This window comes from Mustela lutreola, chromosome 4 (genome assembly GCF_030435805.1).
Source record: "Mustela lutreola isolate mMusLut2 chromosome 4, mMusLut2.pri, whole genome shotgun sequence".
NCBI lineage: Eukaryota > Metazoa > Chordata > Mammalia > Carnivora > Mustelidae > Mustela > Mustela lutreola.
Genome location: NC_081293.1, coordinates 187,757,053 through 187,778,861, shown reverse-complemented (window position 1 = coordinate 187,778,861; position 21,809 = coordinate 187,757,053). Strand labels below are relative to the sequence as shown.

Here is a 21,809-nt window from a genome sequence, read left to right as displayed (position 1 = left end):
TGCAGTAGCCGTTCACCTCTAGTATATCAGGGGACAGGCCATTACCACAGGGATGGAAAGTGGTCATCGTCCACTGTGTGTGAATGTGCCCCCTCCGTGGGTCTCACACATTTAGAGGAACGTACTTGACTCAGGAACTTTGATAAGAAAAAGCAAGGAAGAGAGAGAACAAGAGATAAAGGGTTGTCTGTTAACTTTTTAGCTTTATTCTGTCTGGGTCTAAAAAATTCTGCCCATTACAAAGGTACACCTGCTGAATAAAAAAAGTAAGCATTCTGAATTTATTGTACTTTGTAAAAGTAAATGAAGAGTATTCCTTTTCTTAGGAATTAGGTAAAATTGCAAAATCGTGACTAAATTGGAAGTGGATGGTTATCAAGTGTATTGGAAGCATTTTGTACATTAACATTATATTTATTACCTATCTCCATTTATTATTTACGGAGTGTGCTAAGATTGTTTTGTTCTTAGACAAGATAGTGCCGTGGAAAACCCTGGAAAAAGTGTTGGAGGCACTAAATCATTCATAGTGTGAATTTCATTTTAGTAAGATCAACAGTGAGTTTGGAAATGTTTTTGTTCTGGTGAAAGAGTGTGGTTGCAGAGAGCGATGCCCAATGTAGATGGTTATGGATTCAGGTGTTTCATGTTCTAGGTTCCCTAACTTAAACACTCCCTGGGAAAGCCCATCTGTCATCTGTTACTTCATGCAAATGTCAGAGGACAGCATCCCTTGAGTTCAAAACAGGATGCTCCCCAAGTTTTCTCCTTCTCTTACTTTTCTGCCGAAATATCTTCATGCACCAGATGTTGCTGTAAATCAGATGGACAGAGGGACACCTGGGTGGCTCGGTCGTTAAGTGTCTGCCTTCGACTCAGGTCATGAACCCAGAATCCTAGGATCAAGCCCCATGTTGGGTTCCCTGCTCAGCAGGAAGCCTGCTTCTCTCTCTCTCACTCACCCTGCTTGTGTTCCCTCTCTTGCTGTCTCTCTCTCTCTCTCTCAAATAAATAAATAAAATCCTTAAAAAAAAATCAGGTGGACAGAGTTTCAAATAGAACTCCAGCCCTGGGGTTGCTCTCGCTTTGCGTGTGTTGGAGGATCTGTGCATGTCTTTACAACTTATTTGTCAGAAGGTTTTCTGTGTGGCAGAGTCCCTGGGGAGTCTGTGTCTTCTGACCTGGGTGAGGGGGCCTAACTTCCATGGCATTTCAGAAGGGTGGTCCTTGCTTCGCTGGCACAGGAAACTACCGTATAGATTCTGTTGTGTGTTTATAACGGGAAAAGGATGATCTCTGTTTAGTTGAGAGTCCTATTTCTCCTTCACTAGTGTTTCTTCTAAGATTTACCCGGCAGTAGTGAAGGGCCTCGATCCAGCCCATCCCTTGGGACGATTTGAAAAGGTGCTAGTTTCCCCTGGGACTTCAAGACTTCTTTTTCCTTTGGTCCAGCTCTCTAGTGTCTCCGTATTCTGCTCACCCTGCCCCCTTGCTGCTGCCTCACTGCTCCTCGAGCTCAGTAATCCCAGAGCTACCAACATCGCAGACAGTACACGTGCCCACCAACACCCCCCCCCCCCCGCCCCCTGTAATGAGCAGGAAGCCTCTTCAGATTGGCTGGGGAGTGGATTAGTTTGATCATATGGTATGAAGGAGAGGCCGTTCTCTCACATTTTGAGACAGGGTCCTTTTTTATTTCCAATCATTAGAAAACCAAATCTAACCCTTCTCTTTCATCTGGAGTCTCTTTAAAGTCATCCCTGTTTACTGGTCTCAGGAAAACGGCAGCTGGACCCACATCGCCCTGTTGAGGTTCTGTTTGAAGAGAGGAATGGCATTGGCTAGATGCCGCTGGTCCTGTCACACTTGTTCCTTCCCGTGGGGACAGTCCGATCTCTGGTTGTCGTGGGGCCATGGTTCCTGACCGGTGGGTACTGCGGGCAGCCACACGGAGCTGCCTTAGTCACTGCGTATCCGTTCAGCAAACACTGAGCATTTTCTCTGAGCCAAGCGGGGCCAGGCTGGTTGCAAGCCCCGGCAACGTGCAGTCCCTGGTTCGAGGGCTTCCGGAAGGAGAAGGACACACAGCAGTGGAAGTCTGTCTAGGCTATCTTAGAAGCAGGGAGGAGGGGCAGACCCACTCCGCACCCCCCTACCCCGCCGTTGGGTGGGGGGCTGCCTCTGCCTCCTGGAAAGAGGCAGGGCTGGGGCTGGAGCTCAGAAGTAGAGGTGAAGCCAGGTGAGAGCCAGCCCAGGTGGAGGGGATGGCCCATACGTCGGGCATGATGGAGCAAACGTCTGGAAGGGCACAGCCAAAGGTGACAGGAGGCATGAGCCAGGCTGGGAGGAGCTGTCGGGCACATCAGCGGTGGGCAGTGGTGCTGTAGGTAGTGGGGAGCCACAGAAGGGTTTTCAGCAGGGAGAGCAGCTTGAACACATTTATGTCCGAATGACCGCGTCGGGAGGCCGTGTGGACAGCTGACTGAAGAGAGAGGCTCCACGGGCGTTTATCCCATCTCAGCCAAGTTCATCTCGTCCCCCGTGGCCGGGTTGCCCTTTGAGTGTCTGCAGGGACCCCGTGGCACCTAATACGTGGAGAGTTCAGTTCACCGGCGGTCCCTCGGCTGCGATCTGCTGCAGCCCCCGGGGGCGGCAGAGTCTTGGGGTTCTGCAGGGTGACCGAGGCCCGACGGCATGGCAGACACAGGCAGTAACGACACCGTGCCCCCGCCTTCCGCATGGAAGCAGTGCGGCGACTGTGGAGACGTCCACGGATCTCATCCGTCCAGTAAGAAATGGGAAGACAATGCCGCTGTCTTTGAGACGGCGCGGCTGGGGTCTGCTCTGTGACTTCTGTTGTCGTCTTAACTGCTTCTTCCCAGGGCCTCCCGCTCCCTGGAGGGCTGGAGACTCGCTCCGTCTTGTTCCGCCCGGGCTGTAGTATGTTCACAGCTCACGTGCTTTAGAATTCATCAGGCATCTCTCCTGTTCTTCGGCTGACCTGCTTTACCCGCCCGCTCTGACTTGGTGGCGGCGTTATTCCAGTGGGGCACGGACAATCGGGCTGTCCCCTCTGTGACATATTAAAGAGAGAAGGAACAAAAGAGCCTCCTTTCCTCAGAAATAAGGGGTCCTAATGGAAATATCGAAGGCACTAATTAATTGTGGCTCTTCTTCTATAAAATACTGATTGAAGCTTATTCTGCATGTGGAAGCTGGGGATACAATACAGCCAGATTTAATACTAGATTTCTTTTTTTTTTTTAAAGAAATGGAAAAGCTAGAAAAAGCATTCTGGAAAGTAAGGATGAAACAAAAGGAGCTAATTCCATGAGAGGGCAAGATTTTCTCTAATTTCTTCCTTCTGGGTGTTCTAAGATAGCTTTTGTTTCATGCAGAAGCACCGAATAGTCGCCACATTTCTATTGTCGTAGAAGGTGGAGACTCACCCTGCTGGTGAGAATTGCAAGGATCTAATGGAGATATTTGATGATGTTAGTGGGAATCAACAGTAAACCCACAGGGCTTCGATGGCCATATAGTTATTGATGACGTATACCCTTTTTCATGGCTCTCCACAAGAGCCGCAAGTTTGAAGCTTCAGTTGACTTTTAAAAATTCATTTAGTCATCCAGTATTTACAGATGGTCTACCGTGTGTCACACCCTGTTGCTAAATTATAAAATTTTGTATCTAATGTCATAGCTTTTATCTGATAGCCAAGAATGCGTAGGTATTTATAATAACTGCCAACAGCCAAAATAATGAAGCATTTGACACATACATACGCTTGTTTCTTGCATGAACCCTGGCACGTTTGTCAGGGTAGACCAGTTGTATTAACTCCTGGGCTTCGGGTACGCTGACTGCACACAGAGGTAGAGTTGTTTTGTTTTTCCCTCATTCACTTGGAGACCTCTGCTTGGAGGAGGCGATCTGCGGCTCCTCCTTCAATTTTGGTAAAGCAGACCATCTGCCTTACAACATTGATTGTCTCTTAGTCATTGGAGGCATTTAGTTTCTTGCTAGGAAATAGACTAAAAAAGATTATACCATGTTTTCTTAAATGGCGTTGATGGTGTTGACTCGGCGACCATTTATTATGCTTGTGATTCTTTCAGGGGCCGCTGGTTTAGGGAGCTGCCGTGAGGTGCGGCTGGGTAAAGGCTCCTGTGTGGGTGAGGGGACGCCTCTCTCCTGTAAAGCAGGAGAAGGACCCTTAGAATGGGGGGTGGGGGCAGTAGCAGGGAACAGGATGCCTAGACTACAGGCACACCCGTGGGAAAATCACTGGTGATGGTAAAGAGAGTACACAGAGCTTGTCCATCTGGATGTTGACGGTCTCAAAGTGGCTGCATGCCCCTAGGAAGACGAACACCCCCAGGGATTGAGGGAACCCCGCTGAAGGTCACAGTCTGTGGAGGAGGAGATTGACTTATCCTGAGTGGTTGGAAGGGACGGGGAACCAGAGGGTGGCAGGTTTGGGTTCATATTCATGGAAGAGTGTTCCTGAGCCAAGGACTGTGGTGGAGTCGCTTGGCCTTGTCACATGACATCATTAATTTAGAAAATACAGCCACACGGGGTCTTTACCTTTTGTTTCCAAGCAACATCTGTGTAGACCGCACTTCTAGTAAGTTTTGTCCCCCTCTGCTGGCAGAAGTCATCACTGCAGACTCCTTCCCTTCTCTTCACTGATCGTAGTAGATTTGTGGTGCTTAAAAGACCTTCGAGATCACCAACAGAAGCCCCTGGTGCTCATTTGGCATAAAATTAACACAGATATGGCAAAACCTTTTGCTTCTTTATAACACATTGTCTAAAATAACTCCTTAGGTTGGTTTGGCCTTTGTCTTTGACGGATGGACGGTCTCTAGGGGTGGAATGCAGCTTGGCTAAGGGTTTCGGTTGTGCTGTGGCCTTCTTTCCAAGGAGGACATTGGGACAATTCCTAAAATGCAGCTGAGTTTCCTCTACCTGCAAGCTCAAATTAATGACGCACGACCCCTCCCCCCTACACTTTTAGTGTCGCACAAAGGGAGCCTCACCTTTGTTGCCCACAGTTCTCTGTACTTTTTAGCACCTTTCCTGTGTTCATGCAGGAAGCTGGAAGCCGAGTGGGAAGCTCTGGGTGGTGGGTTTTAGGACTTCTGTGACCCCCAGTGTGAGAGGTGGGGCTTTTTTGAAGACCCCTCTCTCCTTCCTCCTTGTGCCCCCCAGGACTTCCGTTGGCCACTGGTTTCTAGAAATTCTCTATCCTCTTGCCTTCTGTTACATCAAACTTTACAAATTCTTTTCTTTGAGGTTATCTATTTTTTCCTTGCCTCCTTTTCCTCCTTGGAGCCCCAAACTATTAGATGTTCCCCAACATTTTATCCACAGACTCTGTTTTCATCTTGAAAAATCTGAGGGGGAAAAAAAAAAAAAGAGAGAAAAGTCTCAGGTTCCCTACCTGTCCTCTTCTGTACAGATTCTCTCAAAGTCCTGTCTCCAGCCCGAAATTTCCCCCAAGCTATTGTCCTCCGTGTCCAGCCACACAGGGCTACTCTCCGTTGGAGCTTTTTCTGCCATCTCCAACCAAGTGTGTCTAAAGTGAAACCCGTCTTTTTATCTCCTCAGGTTACCATCCTTTCATGATGAATGTCCCTTTCCCTGCTCAGGACGCCTGCCTAGAAGTCATTGAAGTCATCACTGGCTGCTTTCCCTCCTTTGCCTCCTGCGTCTATTTTTGGCTTCCAGATCCTTCAGTCCGGTCTCTAGATCTATTCATTCCTTCCCGTTTCCATTGCTAGGGTTTGGGGCTCAGGCTTTTGTCATTTCTTGCGTGGGTACCGTTGTCCCTCCGACAGCCCTTTGTGTCCTGTCTGCTTGGATTTTAGAAATCTGCCTCTTCAGAAATATTTCGTGGTTTTCTGCTCTAGAAACTGGCATTTGGCGTTGGCCCCCCTCTTCTCCCCCTCCCCACATTCTGACCCTTCTAGGGCAGCTTACGGAATGTCTTCCCAGCCCAGAAGTGTTCTCTGGTCATGATCTAGAACATTCTCTGTGTACCTGCCCCTTTTCATTTCCAAGTTCTACCTGTCCTGTGAATCCTGGCTCAAGTCTCCATTTCTCTATAAAGAATATCTCTCTCGGGGGCACCTGGGTGGCTCAGTGGGTTAAGCCTCTGCCTTCGGCTCAGGTCATGATCTCAGGGTCCTGGGATCAAGCCCCACATCAGCTCTCTGCTCAGTGGGGAGCCTGCTACCCCCCCCCCCCCACCGCCTGCCTTTCTGCCTACTTGTGATCTCTCTCTCCCTGTCAAATAAATAAATAAAATCTTAAAAAAAAAAAAACAAAAAGAGTATCTCGCTCGTGCCACTCCCTCCGGAATCGCCTAGCATGTGATCGCGCTACTGTGACAGTGGGTCAGGTATCGTCTTGTGATACGATTTGCATTATGGTCTAGCTCTTTGATCCTGTACTCTTCTTTAATCTTTCGCCAGGGTCTGTCTTTTCTGCAAACCCTACGTGTGAACGGCACTGTGCACACGGTTAATGATTTAGCGATGCTTGTTGAATTAGAATGATGGGCTGGCAGGCACCATCTCAGGTCAGAAGTCAGCGCTCAGCAGTCTTACCAGCTCTCACAGTCCTCAGATTTCAGATTGACGGTCTTCACTTGTGTGTGTACGTGTGTGTGTTTTAGTTGCAGATCCCTAGTGTGAAGGGCTTTGACTTTGCTAAGCAGCATCTGGGTCAGCACAATAAAGATGACATCCTGATGATTCACGAGCCAGCACCACTGCCCGGACCTGTGAAGGACCACACCACGCCCTCTGAGAACGGAGACGTGCCGAGCCCCAAGGCCAAGATCCCCTCCAAGAACGTCCGTCACAGAGGAAGGTTCTTATCGGGCTTTCTGTCTTGTTCCCTGTTGCAGAGCATGTTTCCCTCCTCAGTTTTGTCAGTTTCCAGTGTCCCAAGAGCTGATGGTGAGTATTCCTTGGGTTCGCAGCCCAGGACACTGGCGGCAGCTTGCCCAAAGTCCATGAACCGGAGGGCTCTTGATCCACGCCAGGGGACCACCAGAGGTGGCCAGATGCTTTGGTGGTGTCCCCCTGCCCCGCACCTCGATACTTGATTAGCTCTTGCCTAGCCTGGTGGGTATATTCTGGGGTGATCATTCTGGGCCCTCTGGAGATGGTATCAGAAGAAATGTCTAAAAAGTGCACGGCACATCATAGGCACGCAGCCAGTGGTTGGCTTTGCCTTTGCTGCTGTGCCAGCGGCTGGCTCTGCCTTCATTGCTTTGCCTGCGGGGGACTTTCATCAGATCCTTTTTTCTTTGCTTGCTTTCCCTCTGGCCGCCTGTGTTGTCACCCTCATTAGCATGTTTCCATGGACTCGGCACCTCCCTGTCCCACTCCCCATCCCTAGTGTCTTTCCATTCCTCCTATCAAAGGGAAGCAGGCGGAGGGTTGCATGTTAACATGCCCCCTGGAAGTCCCCCATCGCCCTCTGATCCTCGGAGAAGGGCCGTAACTGGGTGAAAGTTCGGAGTCAGGTTTTATGCAGCTGCCTTCAGATCTCAGCACAATCAACACTAGGGTATGGAAGCCTCAAATTATCAGCCTGCCTTTGAGCTTTGAACTCCAAATCTTGATTTCCTGCAAAGAGGGAAGAAGTGTGTGATCATACCAACATTTGAAACGCTGTCACGATTTCTGACTTCCCAGAAAACCTACCCCAGGGGTTCTGGCCTAGTTTTAACAATTTTAACGGATATTACACCACGATCTTTACAAAAGAAAATGAATTATGTAGAGAGATGTTATTTGCTTAATCATCTTGCTGGCTAAGACTAAATCAAATCATTAAAGACTGTTGAATATGTTAGTATAATTTTGCCATTATTTTTTTTTCCTCTTCCCTTGGTCATCTCATCCTGAACATTTAGAGGCAACATTTCAGTGGTCTGCATGGCTAATGTAGGACTTTAGCATCCCTCAGGGGCCCAGAGAGAAGGGGTGCTAACTGGTTGAGGCCTTTGATTAGCCTCGTGCAAGTTGGTTCTGTGTCACCCTTGCTTTTGATAGGCAGAATCAAAGCTCAGGGGAGATCGTTGCTTTTGTATTGTAAGTATGGACTTCTCCCAGAGCTGTGGGGTTCTGTGGGGTTGACGATAGGACCATCCTGGGTTCTTTGGGATTCTGCAGTCCCCATTGACCTGGAACTGGGCCTGAATACAGATTTTATGATACAATCTGTGCCAGACTCAGACTGCCAGTCCAGAGCCCTGGTAACTGAGGGACCGTCCTCCAGCCGGCCTTTAGCTAGCTTCCTAGCATTTGTTGGAATGCCGCCTGCTGAGCCCTAGAAGCCGTGTGATATTGTCTTCAGGAGGGGACCATGTGGTATCCTTGAAGATGGTTTTTGGGAACGGTCTAGTTTCGGTCTGTTTTGCCCAGAAGCCTGACTTCCACATCTAAATTAATGGGACCTCTCCCCAACCCCCACCCTGTGTCCCCCCCGTCCCCCCCCCCCCCCCCCCCCCCCGCCCAGGCCCTTTCTTTCTTTTTTTCCCTAACGTTTGCATTTGTTTTGTGACTGTAGAGTTTCTCCCTCGGATGCTGACTCTACTGTAAGCGAGGAGTCCGGCGAGAGGGACGCTGGAGACAAGACGCCGGGAGCGGTGAACGATGTCCAGCCCCACAGAGCTCCGCAGAGCGGTCGGTGACTCTTCCCATTCTCCGTGGTAAACGTAGGGATTATGAGATTCCAAGAGGATCAGGTTTTATGCTACTTCAAATGCTAGACACTAAAAAAAAAAAAAAAAAAAAAAGTCTGCAGGGGAATATTCATCATCCATATGGTGAATTTCTCCGCATTGAGTATCACTGCCTAATGTCGAACTGGTGTCTGGATGGAGGCAGGACACCGTGCCAGAGATTAGGGGATTGCTCAAGTGTGTTTTGAGGTTAATAGCCACGTTCCATTCTAGTTTAGAGTCCTAATGGTTTTCCTCCCCGAAGAATAGGAGAAATCAAATGAAAACCAGAGTCTCAAAAACTACCTCCAGCATTTAGGGACCTTCTTGTGATCCAATTCTGGATTTTTCTCAGCTGTCACTGCCAGAAGGCCCTTTATTTGTCATGGGTCCAAGTGCATCCTGTTGGGTCCTGTTGCTAGAGCCTTCTTCCTGCAGCTAGTTCCGTGGGGTCCAACAGTGGAGCGCATTTGTGTCTGTAGTCTGCGGCTTGTTAGGTCTGGAATGAACTTCATGTCCACCCCAAAGGACTGTACCGTAGACCTCATGCTCTATGGTCAGACTAGGCCCACAGGTTCTAACTAGACTTAGGGACACTTTCTGGTGTGATGGCGAGGTAGTTTGGTTTTAGTTTCACAGATTCTGTTAATGAGTGTGCTCTTACATTTGCTGGAGTTTAATTTATATCTCAGGACTCTTTTAGTAATGCAGAGAAGAATGGGATGCCTCAGATATTATTTTTTATTTTTTATTTTTTTTATTTACTTTTTTATTTTTATTTTTTTTCTTAAAAGATTTTATTTATTTGACACACAGAGAGAGAGAGAGAGAGAGAGATCACAAGCAGGCAGAGAGACAGGCAGAGAGAGAAGTGGGAGGCAGCTCCCCACTGAGCAGAGAGCTCGACATGGGGATCGATCCCAGGACCCTGAGACCATGACCTGAGCTGAAGGCAGAGGCTTTAACCCACTGAGCCACCCAGGCGCCCCTCAGATATCATTTTTAATGCTAATTTTTAGACTTAAACATCTGTCATCGCAAATTTCTTTGTTTGAAAATGCAATACAGAATGAGCCATATTCTGTCAATGAACAGATTCTAGCTGGAAGCCAGAGGGCCTGATCTGTCACTGTCATGTGTGTAACCTTGTGAGTCCCTCAGCCTTTGGGGCTTCTGTGGGACTAAACTAGCTCATTTTTGAAATTCCTTCCCGCTCCTTCTTGATGTTAAAGAAAACCCCCTTAGAATAAGGGAAGAGTTTTTTTTCTTTGGATTCAGTTTCACAGAATCTTAGAAGTTGTCTGGCACCGTGAAGACAAGTGCTCGGTTTCAGATAGACAGGACTAAAATCTAATTTTGATCCCAGGAAGGAAATATTTGGGGGGGGGGGCAAGAATCTGCTCTGGAGTTTCTCTCTTCCTGTTAATTGCTTATCTGAGAAAATCTTACTTTTTGTTCTTACATTTAACTCCCAACAGTTTTGGTGTATTCTGCGTGGGTAACAAAAATCAAAAGTCACCATCCTCGTATATTCAAAATCCAGGTAGTGAGCACGTCAGGTGTGGGACTGAGTTGCCTGTGGCAGGAGGCAATTGGCTTCGATGTTTTTGTGAGTTCTAGAAGCTTAGCTGCTGCTCTTACGATTTGGAGAGACACCACAGTCTGCATGTTATTTTCATGTTTTAGAAAGATGATTTTCTCACTGTAAATATCAATTCACTTTATTTCTGTAAAGCTGCCGTGAAGGCATTTTATTGCTTGCATAGAACTTAATTAAATAGCCTAGAGAAAAGATGGCAAGTTTCTAATCCTAGCTTTTGAATTTTTTTGGTAAACATGTGAAAGTCTTTCTTCTGTGGCAAGTCCGTTGCTTGAGAACCATTCGGGTCCCTCCTCCATGTTGCCCTGGGGCCAGCATCCCCTCTTATCCCAGCAGGTGGTATGGCCACTGGGTCCCTTCCCACTCCTTGGCCAGGCTTTTGATGGATGTCACAAGTCATCTGACATTTCCAAGACCTACATGGCAATGATCGCTGAGAAAAGAGCATGGTTTTGGTTTTGGTCCATTAGAGGTCATGCTTGATTCCTTCCCAGCTGACGGTCTGTGGAAGGCAGCTGGACCATGATGCACACAGGACTGTCCATGGATAGACCTTTATGAGGTTACTGACTCAGATGCTACTGTGTCATGGTTTTAGATTAAGTCACAGCATTACCAGGGGTTCCCTTTAGCAGAGCTGGGGAGAGCGAGAGGAGATAGGGAGGTGACGCACCTTCCTCGAGTGAAGGCAGTGGCATTCACAGTGTTACTGTGCCCCCACTGTGCTGTCCTTGTGCAATGCCACATCCCCCACACTTCTGTCAGCAGGATGCCAGCCAGTAGGTAAGGACTGTGAAACTCGCGTGTGCAAGGGTGTGATTTTGAAGTAGTTGGAACTTCATTAATAAGCTTTGCACAAATTCCGAATTCTAGAATGGAATTCTTAGCTGGAGCTGAGAGGACATCCACTGTGGCACGTGTGAAAGAGTAGGCAAGGCAGGAAAGTGTGGTCTGCTGAGTCTCCAACTCTTGGTTTCGGCTCAGGTCGTGATCTCAGGGTCCTAGGATGGAGCCCCGAGTCGGGCTGTGTGTTTGGCAGGGGAGTCTGCCTGAGGATTCTCTCCGTCTGCCGCTCCTGCTCGCTTGCCCTCTCTCTATCAAATAAATAAATCTTGAAAAAAAAAAAAAGGTTTGCAACACAAATTCATAGTTTTAGAGAGATTGCACAGCAACTGTTTTGAGTGTCTGTCACATCAGAGTTTTCCAGGTCATTGTGGAGTGCTTATTTATGAAACGAGCTGAGGTCATAAATTAGAATTCTTTGTCTCTTTGGGGTAACATTTTATAAACTTAGTTGAAGTGATTGGTCGTGTAGTCCTGTGTTCAGCAGATGTGCGCTCTGGGACTGGAGTCCGAGGCGCTGGGACAGGATGGAGTGGGAGGGAGAGATGGGGTCCCTGCCTCACCGGATAGTAACTGGGGGGCCCTGGGCCTTGGTGCTGATGCCCTCTGGCTGTATTCACCCACAGATAATGAAGTTCATATTTCTGGAAGTGTCCTATTGCTTCAGCATTTTATTTATTTATTTTTTAAATTTATTATTTTTTTAAAGATTTTAGTTATTCATTTGACAGAGATCACAAGTAGGCAGAGAGGCAGGCAGAGAGAGAGGGGGAAGCAGGCTCCCTGCTGAGCAGAGAGCCTGACTCGGGGATCGATCCCAGGACCCTGGGATCATGACCTGAGCCGAAGGCAGAGGTTTTAACCTACTGAGCCACCCAGCTGCCCCTTGGTTCAGCATTTTAGCAGCGGATACTGCGCTTCCCTCTGTCACTCTGCTCCATCGATGGTATCCCATACTCTGATTTCTATCATTACAATTTTGTTTTGTAATATTTGAATAGAAATGGGTTTTTATCCAAAGTCTCTAAACTTAACCTTAAGGCAGATTCGCACCCATGAATCTGTGTCTCCAGTTGTACTCGCTGTTGGTTATTGTTGTCCACATGTTTTGTGTGTGTTTGATTGTGTGTGTGTGTGTGTTTAAAGTATGCAGTACATGGCAAACAATAAAAATAACCCAGTTATAAAATATATATATTAGAAAGGCTGGGTTCTGAGCAGTATGGAAGCTTGATGATTTTCTGGGCTTCTCGTGTGTCTCTGGGTGCAGTGGTGAATTCTAGAGCCATGAGCCATGACCACGGCTGGGGGCTGGAACAGGGCCCAGACAGGAGCTGGTCCCAGGCCTGCAGCTCGCAGGTACCCAGGCAGGCACACAGCACTGCGGGGATGATTCTTCCTTTGTCATCTGTGTGTCCTGGTCTTTTCACCCTCTTGGAGGAAAGCAGTCTCACCTTTAAGTGTCAGTAGCTTAATGCCCCCTCCCCTTTGTGACATTTGCTGCTACCTTGTAAGTTCTCTTATAAGGCTAAGTTTCAGTTAGCCAGGCTAGACTATGTGGAGAAGCTAATTACCTCCTTTTAGGCATCCTGCCTGTAATTTGAGCAGCGGCCGCCAGATGAATGGTGGTGCCCAGCTGTGCTTGTGTTGCACAGACAGGCTCCCTCCCTGCCCAGGGCAGGAGAAAGAAAGCCCCAGAATAGCCTGAATCGAGACAACTCTGCCTCCTCGCTACCAGAGACGTCATTCATTCACAGTTGCAACAACCATTTCTAATCCTGTGGGGTAACGAATGAATGTAATTCACACGGAGAGGAAGTACAAAGACTTACATACCACTGATGTGTGTGCGTTCCTTATGTCAAATAGCTGCTCCTATTTCCTACTGTTTTGTTCAAATCTGTCCTGTTTTATTTATCTTTTTACGATTTTATTTATTTGAGAGAGACAAACAGAGAGAGTGTGAGAGAGCATGAGCTAGGAGGAGAGGGACAAGACCGTTCCCTGCTGAGCAGGGGGGCCGACATGGGGCTCGAACCCAGGACCTGAGAACATGACCTGAGCTGAAGGCAGACACTTCACTGACTGAGCCACACAGTCCCCTCGACGATTTTTAGGGGTACTAGTCTTCTTTTTTTAAAGTGGGAACAAATCCCCCACATGTAGGACCCTTTCCTTCTCATGGGTCTTCACCTTGGTTTTCTTGGTGAACCAGAACTCAGAGGCCAGACGCAGACGCAGACTCAGAGGTCGTACCTGCAGACCCACACTCCCCTCATCCCCGGTCTTTTTCCCAGTATCATTGCCTTGGTGACTACGTTTCTCTCCTTCCAGATGAGAGCGGGAGGTCAGAGCTGCTGTCCGTGTTTCTCTAAAAGCTCCGTGAGCTGCTTAGTGACTCACTGCGCAGCTCCTGCCTTTTCCCTTCTCCTCCTAAAGACTTTGAAACACCTTTAGGCAAAACAGGGCACTAAGTTTTGGCACCAAGTAGCATGAGGACCGATTACTTGCTGTTTCTTTAGGATGGCTTTACTTATTTGTGCTTTTGCTTCCCCTTTTGCTCCAGGGCCACCACCGCCCAGTTCGGGAAATGAGCAGCACTCGTCGGCCTCCATCTTCGAGCACGTGGACAGGCTGTCCCGGTCCTCGGAGGCCAGCCGGCGGGTCCCCAGTAAGATACAGCTGATCGCCATGCAGCCCATCCCGGCACCTCCGGTCCAACACCCCGGACTGGCCGACCGGGTGGCTGAAACCAACAAAATTAACAAAGAGGTATTTGCTCTTTTTTCCAAAAGCACATTTATATTTTTAAACATTCACATTCTGATTGGGTCAGTGCTTAAAAACAGGTGGGAGTTGCAGCGTCGGAAGGTTACTGAGGCGAGGAGCTGCTGACACGTATTCTCCGTTTTCAGTATGAAGCTGAGTTTTTTATTTAGATCCAGTGCCATTCAAGGACACGGGCAGGCGTATGGCAGACGTGCAGAGAGTTGACATAGCAAAGCCCGCTGTCCTTCAGGAGTCCTGCTGGGGCCCTTGGTTGGTTGTTTGGGAATTTACATTTCAGAAACATTCCCACTATTCCCAGAACAGAGCGGCTCACCGCGCCCAGATCGTTTATGCAAACAGTATGACTTATCTGAACATCTCTTTTCCTTCCGGGACTGTGGAATTTTGGCGCATGGTATGCGGAGGGAGCCTGTTGGACCGGCCCCAAGTACGCGTATCCTGGGCTTTGCATCTCTAATGGGCTTCCTTGCTGGACATTTCACATGCATTGTCACAATCATTGCTGGAGGAATGAAGCGACATTGTTCTGTGTGACTCTCCTGGGGAAGGCCTCCGAGAAGCTTGCTCTTGGTTTCCTCCAGACTTCGCCCCACATGGCATTTCTCTTTGCTTATTTTGATTTGCATTATTTTGCTATAATAAATGGGACTAGCTACTGAGTCCTGTGAGTTTTCCTAATGAACCTTTGAACCTGGGGTGATCTTGGGACCACTGTAGACTTTGATCCCTGATAGATCCTGATAGACTATGATCCTTGATAGATCCACACTGGCCCCAAGGATCCAGTAATACCTTGTAAAATCCTATTCCATTGAATCCTGGAAGAGTGAGTTAGATCCACGTTCCTCCTAAGATTCTGGGAACCAGAAGGCCAGGCCAATTCACTGTTCACTGGGCCTTGAGAGATTTGTCCTGGGCTGGACAGTGAGTGGAGTGAAGCCCGTTTAGGGTTGCACCTAAGGCAGCTCCATGTTTGTCCATTTCCTGCCTCTAAGAAACACCAGCAGGTGTTTCTTAGAGGCAGGAGTTCTGAGAACTACGGAGAACTATAGCTGTGAGTTCTGCCAGGATGAGGTAGTAGAGAATTGGTACAGTTGCAACCCCCTCCCTGCTTTAAAGGTGGTCCTTAAAGTAGATGCTCTTACAGAAGTTCTAGAGTTCTTAAGGATCTTTCCTTCTTGCTGAGAATGTGCGCTGTGGGTATGGGGTGGTGTGCGCGGTCTCTGCTCACCAACGCTGGGGAGCCCCAGCCTTGCACAGCCCCGTCCTAACCTAGACCTGTCTCCAGCATCTCCAGTTGCACGTGCCTCTGTGCCTGCCTTAGAGCGGATTCTCCATCTGCTGGAAAAAAGGAAGGGCGTGTGCTCACCAGGCCGGTGGCCCCACAACTTGATAGCATACACTGCCATGTTTTTCTTTTCCTCTCTTTTTAAAATGTAGTTCTTGATGCATAGCAGGCTATGGGAGCCAGCCCTTGGGGTGGCAGGTTCTCTGCCCCCGTGTGTGGGTGTGGCTGTCCGTGTCACACCCCTCGCAGCTTCGCAGGATCCTGGGACGGCTGTCTGGGGGAAAGGGATGCCTTCCCAAGATGCTGTTTCCGCATGGGGGCCAGAAAGCTTCCAAAACATTCCATGTGTCTCCCTTGTCTCCCCTTGGCGGTGCAGATCCAGACGGCGCTGCGGCACAAGTCCGAGATCGAGCACCATCGGAACAAGATCCGGCTCCGTGCCAAGCGCCGCGGTCACTACGAGTTCCCGGTGGTGGATGACCTGTCCTCGGGCGACACGCGCGAGCGGCACCGCGTGTACCGCAGGGCACAGATGCAGATTGACAAGATCCTGGACCCCACGGCCAGCGTGCCCTCTGTGTTCATAGAGCCCAGGAAGAGGTGCGCCTCCCCAGCAGGCCCCCCCAGCTTTGCCTTCAGAGGCCCCGAGGGCTCTGTTCCCACTGGGGCTGCTCTCATTCGCCACCCCCTCCCCCGGCCCCTCCAGTTGCCACGGAATCTTGTTCCTGGGTGTGTTCTGCCTCCTGGACTTCAGCTAGTTGAAATCGGCAGTCACTCTTAGTTTCTCCGATGGTTGCCCCCTGGTTTCCGTCCTCCGTGCCCCTCACCCTCACTCCCGGTACCTTCACCTCTGCGGCATGGGCAGGTCCCTTTCTTTTCGCACCGCTGCCCTCAGAGTCTTGGTCTCTGGGTCTTCCAGACCCCTGTCCCTAAGGCACCGCATTTTCTCTCATCACTGCTCTCATTCACGTCTTGCTCTGTTCAACACCTGCCATGGTTTTGGTTACCTGTGGGGCCTGTGTTTCTGCAACAGGCGGGGCCCTGCCTCTCCACGCTGGCTGCTATCCACCATCCCGCAGTGGGGACAGTGTCTCCCCACTAGAGGGTCCCTCACTGCCCCCCACATTCATCTGTTTCCTGTTTCTGGCCCTCAGGGTGGTGGAGCCTTCACGTCCTGCCCTCTCCCCACATCCCTCCCTTCCGTCAGATCCCGCTTGCTCTTCCAGACCCGTCTCGGCCGGAGAGCCAGCCGTGCTATCCGTAGCTCACGCTGACCTTGCGCTTTTCTCTTGTTCCATGCGTTTAATATGCTCAGGTGGACCGTAGCTTCCTCATGGCCGAGTCTCACACACTGTTTGTACCCTGCGGGGTGTTTACCACAGTGACCAGCATATCCCAGAGGCTCAGAAAATACTTAGTGTGTAGTTGATAAGTTACGGGCAGGAAGGTTTATTTCCTATGAAGATAACCTTTTTTTTCCCCCCGGAAGCTCCAGGATAAAGCGATCTCCCAAACCACGCCGGAAACACCAGGTCAATGGCTGTCCCGGCGATGCTGAGAAGGACAGACTCATCACCACAGACAGCGACGGCACTTACAAAAGGCCCCCCGGGGTGCACAACTCTGCCTACATCGGTTGCCCGGTATGCAATGCCGCCTCTTGCTTCTGGGATCAGGGTGGGTGGCTCTTAGGGGGAGGAGAGTGAACCGTGGTGGCTGTGGCCCTGTGCGATGGTGTTGCCAGCTGGGCCCTGAGGCATGGGGGGAGGCGGCCGGTGGGTCACAGAGCCCAGTGGGCTGCCAAGAGAGCCCCCTGGAAGTGTAACTCTCGCGTTGGTCCTTTCTGTATGCAAGCCCGTTTTCTAACGCTTCGGGGTAGGTACTCCTTGAGGTTAACTGGAAAAGAGAAGGTTTTTTGTTTGTTTTGTTTTTTATCTTCCCCTGGTCAGATAATTGTTTGGGTTCCTTGGTAATAGGAGGGATATTTAGAGTTTTGTCTCTCCCTTCTGTTCCTGCAGGGCTAAGAAGATATTTTATTTGTGTGTGTGTGTGTGTGTGTGTGTGTGTGTGTGATCTGAATGGAAGAGAAAGCTTAATGGAAACTATGAAATACAGAATTAGATATTTTTGTTTTCGAACGGAAAGGAAAGGCCCACTCCGAATTGCTTGAAGTGTTCAAGGCAGACATTGATGGCATTAAGGCACACATACACAGACCCCATTGAGCCGGGGAGAAAGGGACCGCCTCCCCAAGGGTCTGAGACACCCCCAGACAGAGAGGGAGCTCTAGATGTGGCCGACTCCATCAGCGCCAGACGCACAGTGGACACCTGGAGCTTTGTGCCAGGGGCAAGGCTGTCTTGTTGCACAAGACCCCTTCCTTCTTCCAGAGACACTCACAGAGGCATCCTTGTTTAGCGAGAAATCAGGAATAAACCCTCACATCCTTGGAGAAGGGGTTTGTGACATGCAAGATCACTTTGGATAGAGCTGGTGTGCCCTTAGCCTTTGTCTCCTAATGACACAAATAACTAACCCCGAAAGATGCGAAGCCTGATTACACACATATGCCAAACACCGTAATGACACTGGGGCTCTATATCATTAAATCATGATCATCTGAAAGAACCCGACTTTTCCCTGGAAGCTTCCTGTCTTTCTAGTGTCCTAAAGACTGGGAGCGCCTGCTTATGGGGATGGGTGCGGTCCCGAAGGGCGCAGGCTTCTCCAGACTAGACTGCTTTGCTCCTGCCTGGAATGAATCCAGCCGGTGGGGAAGGCGTGAGTGAATGCCTCTGACAGGGGAGCTGCTGGCCGTTCTCACAGCAGATGGAGCTCTTGTGCTGCTGTCCTGTCTTGGACAGGTGGTTGTCTGGGCATCTGCGGTGTTTGCCTTCATCTGGGAGGACGGTCCCTTTGGCTCCCCACAGTGGTCACTTGAAGCTTTGGCTTTGGTCTCCCACAGGACTTGTAGGCCTGATGTGTGAAGCCAGTGATTAGAAGAAGGGGGGCTTCCTTCTCCCTCCTACCCCACGCCTGCTGCTTACTTCCCTAGTTAGCCTGGCTCCTTCCCTCAAAAGAAATCTGTACCAGTGCTAGCTCAATCCTGGCCCCTCTTTTTTTTTTTTTTTTTTTTTAAAGTAGCTCCAAGTTCTGTCATCTGAGGCCCTTGGGTCTCTCCATTTGTCTTCTTCAGTGATCTGAAATCATGCTGCCTTCGCTGGCGGTGGGGGGGTGGGGGGGTGCTGGGGGAACTGGGATCATCTTTTCTCTTCTTGCTTTTTTCTTAGCAGCAAGTGGAGGGTTTCCTCCTTCAGCTGGTGGAAAGAAACCCTTCCCCAGAGAGCACCACCGCAGTTGACCGGCTTCATTTTTCAGAGATTCCCTGAAACGAAATTTTTCTCAGATGGACTTTTTACTTTCTGCAAAAATTCTGAAGCGCGTGCTCTCACATGCAGTGCCTTTTTGTGGAACTCCCCCCCCCCCCCTTTTTAGGTAGTATTTAATTTTGAATATTTCACAACACATATATGTTTTTTCTTAAATTTTACACTTGGCCCTCAAAATATCTTTTCATTATGAGCTCTTTTCTCTTAGGGTGGAAGAAATATTCCCGTTATTTCTTGGCCACTAGGGTCACCATTATAATTCAGGCCTCGGCACACCACGGGCCTCAGGACAGATCTGGCCAGCGACCAGTTTTTGTGAAGTTTTGTTGGAACACCATCACTCTTGTTCATCTGCATGTTCTCCCTGACTACCTCTTCGAGTGGTAGAGTTCTGTAACAGCAACGGAGACTATGTGACTCAGAGCCTATGATATTTTGCCGCGTGGTCCTTTACAGAAAAAGTTTGTCTACCCCGATACTTTGTCACCCAAACCTGAGAGTGGTAGAAGGCTCTATCAATGATTCTGTGGTGACAGCAGGCACAGGCTGAGATTGTCCTCGGCCATCCCGGGTCACTCTCTTATAATACCGACAAATGATGCCCGATAGCACCAGGATACATCTTTTCCGATGACTGAAGGTAAAGAAGAAATTCCTACGTCCTTCTGAGAAATGACAGGTGGATGTATATCTGTGCAAGGGAAACAGATTGACTCGTAATGAAATTATCAGACTGAGATTCAAGAGAGCGGAATTCAAATTCCAACAGGGACCCTGGGTAAATCTTAACATCCGTCCACCACTGTTAATCCATTTGTTAATTCAGTACCACCTGTCTGTGAAACGCTGTGCCGATGTCGGGATTTAGAAAAACGAACAAGACCTCTTCTTGGCCTGGGAGGTGCTGGCAGTGGAGCCTGCCGGAGAGGAGACTGTTGTAGGAAGAAAGAACGAGAAGCTCTGACGTCCTGTGGCCCTGTAGCTCTTTCCTTTCTTGGCGGGATTCACGAGTCCCATCTTCAGAGCATCACAGCCCGTTTCTTGCTATAAGCGTTAAGCCGCTGGACTCTCAGTTCAGGCTTGCAGTGTTTTATGTGGCTGCACGCTCCCTTCCTTGCCACGTGGTGTTCTAAAACAAAATTCAGCTGAGTAAATTTGAAGATCTCATTAGCTTTATTCAGCAGTTCATGAATCGGGCAGTGTCCCCACCCAGCAAGTAGAAGAGAGCTCTGGGGGGCAGTACAAAATGCAAGGTTTTTAGAGACTCAAGGGGGCAGAAAAGGAAGCTTTCTAACAAAGAGTGGATTGTTTCAGGCAAGGTCACCTTTCTTTGGGGGAAAAAGGGGGGGTCTGTTGTGCAGATTACCTCACTAGGGCTGATCAGGAATTTCCAGATCGACTGGTTAAAGGTCACATTCCTGGGAGAGGCTGGAAGTCTTGCTTTGCTCTCTGGGGGCAGTGACTCCATTCGGGGCCGGTCCGTCGTTGCTTTCTTGCTTGCTTTTTTGTTTTTTGAAGAACAGCTGCGCAGTCATTTACTGGAACCACTGCTGGGAGCATCCCTTCTGTCTTTGGAAAGACTCATTCACTTACCAGTGGGATGTGTTTACAGGGACACTTATCCTCTTACTCCTCCTGTTAGGTTGATGACACACTCCTGGCCGCAGTCTTCCGCCTCTACTCCCTAGGAAAACCCAAGAGTGGGAAAAAGGCCTGCACACGGACCTTTTATCCACCTCACCGGGAAAAAAACACAGAGTTCTTCCAGGGCTTCGTCATAGATCCCCTTTTGGGGCCCCAAATCCGTACTTAGAATTCGTAGCTGACAAATGTCACTTAGTAGAACCTTTCCTGGCATAGCCCTTTTTTTTTTAAATGAGTTTTTTTTTTTTTTTTTTTTAGATTTTACTTATTTATTTGACAGACAGAGATCATGAGTAGGCAGAGAGAGAGGGGGAAGCAGGCTTCCCACTGAGCAGAGAGCCCAATGCGGGGCGCGATCCCAGGACCCTGGGATCATGACCTGAGTTGTGACCTGGGATCATGAGCTGAAGGCAGAGGCTTTAACCCACTGATCCACCCACCCAGGCGCCCTGGCATAGCCTAGTTTTAAGGAAACAGACTTCTGGGGCCAAGGGGTCCCGCCTCCAGCAGGGAGAACGCCCACTCGCTGCTGGGAGGGGCAGGCACCCGCCCAATCTCAGGAGGGTAGTCCCGGCTCAGGCCAGTGATTCCTGTGGAGGAGTTGGGGCCTGCTGATGCCACAGGTTCAGAATCAGCCAGGAGAATCCGGAAATCTGAGCTTTAGTATGAAATTTTCAGATTTTAAGAAATATTGACTCTTTATTTATTTTAGATGGCACAGGCCAAGCAAAACAGGTCTCTGGGCCATGTGTAGTGTGCCAGTTCGTGGTCTGGTTTTCTGTCTGGAGTTAACCAACTGCTGCCCTTCAGTGTTCAGTGCTGGCTTGGATAATAATGGATTACCCGTTGGACGGAACCTAATCATGAGGAAGCATTTTATTTATTTTTTTACGATTTTATTTATTTGACAGAGAGAGAGAGAAAAAACAGGAAGAGCAGGAGAGGGAGAGGGAGAAGCAGGCTCCCCATTGAGCAGGGACCCCGATGTGGGCTCCATCCCAGGACCCCGGGATCATGACCTGAGCTGAAGGCAGAGGCTTAACCAACTGAGCCACCCAGGTGCCCCGTGAGGAAGAATTTTAGACAGTTGTCTGAGAGTAAGGGTATGTCTGTGGAACAGAGATTTTTCTGTATAAGTTATTAATCCAAACATTGATACAGACAGGAATGTCTTCTTCCAACCAGCTGAGCTGGACTGGGCCAGCTGGATGAGCGAAGCATTCTAGGTACAAGGCGCCCACCCTTCCTCATGGAAGACGCAGGATCACCAGTCCCTCATGCCCAGCCCCTCCTCTTCTCAGGGTGTCACTGTCAGTGACTGTGACGGTGCGCTTCTGGCACCGGTGACACCGGGAAGGCCTCTCCTTACTTTAGTGTCCTCTTTGTCTCTTGGGAGTTGACTCCGTGTATATGACAACAGTATTTTGCTCATAAAGCAGTATCAGGAAATAAGATTTTAAGAAACCTTAGTTGTTACTTTTATCCCTGACTCTTCGACAGTAGGTG

The 21,809-nt window shown here is 49.2% G+C and overlaps 1 protein-coding gene across 1 annotated transcript in view; it reads left to right on the top strand.

Moving 5' to 3' along the window:
* The window catches only part of KIAA1549 (KIAA1549 ortholog), a 136,884-nt gene that overhangs the window by 79,426 nt on the left and 35,649 nt on the right, over positions 1-21,809 (top strand). The window contains exons 11-15 of the mRNA XM_059172550.1: positions 6,689-6,885; positions 8,596-8,711; positions 13,759-13,964; positions 15,647-15,870; positions 16,760-16,913. Coding sequence (XP_059028533.1) covers positions 6,689-6,885; positions 8,596-8,711; positions 13,759-13,964; positions 15,647-15,870; positions 16,760-16,913 — 897 coding nt within the window. The remainder of the gene's footprint in view (positions 1-6,688; positions 6,886-8,595; positions 8,712-13,758; positions 13,965-15,646; positions 15,871-16,759; positions 16,914-21,809) is intronic.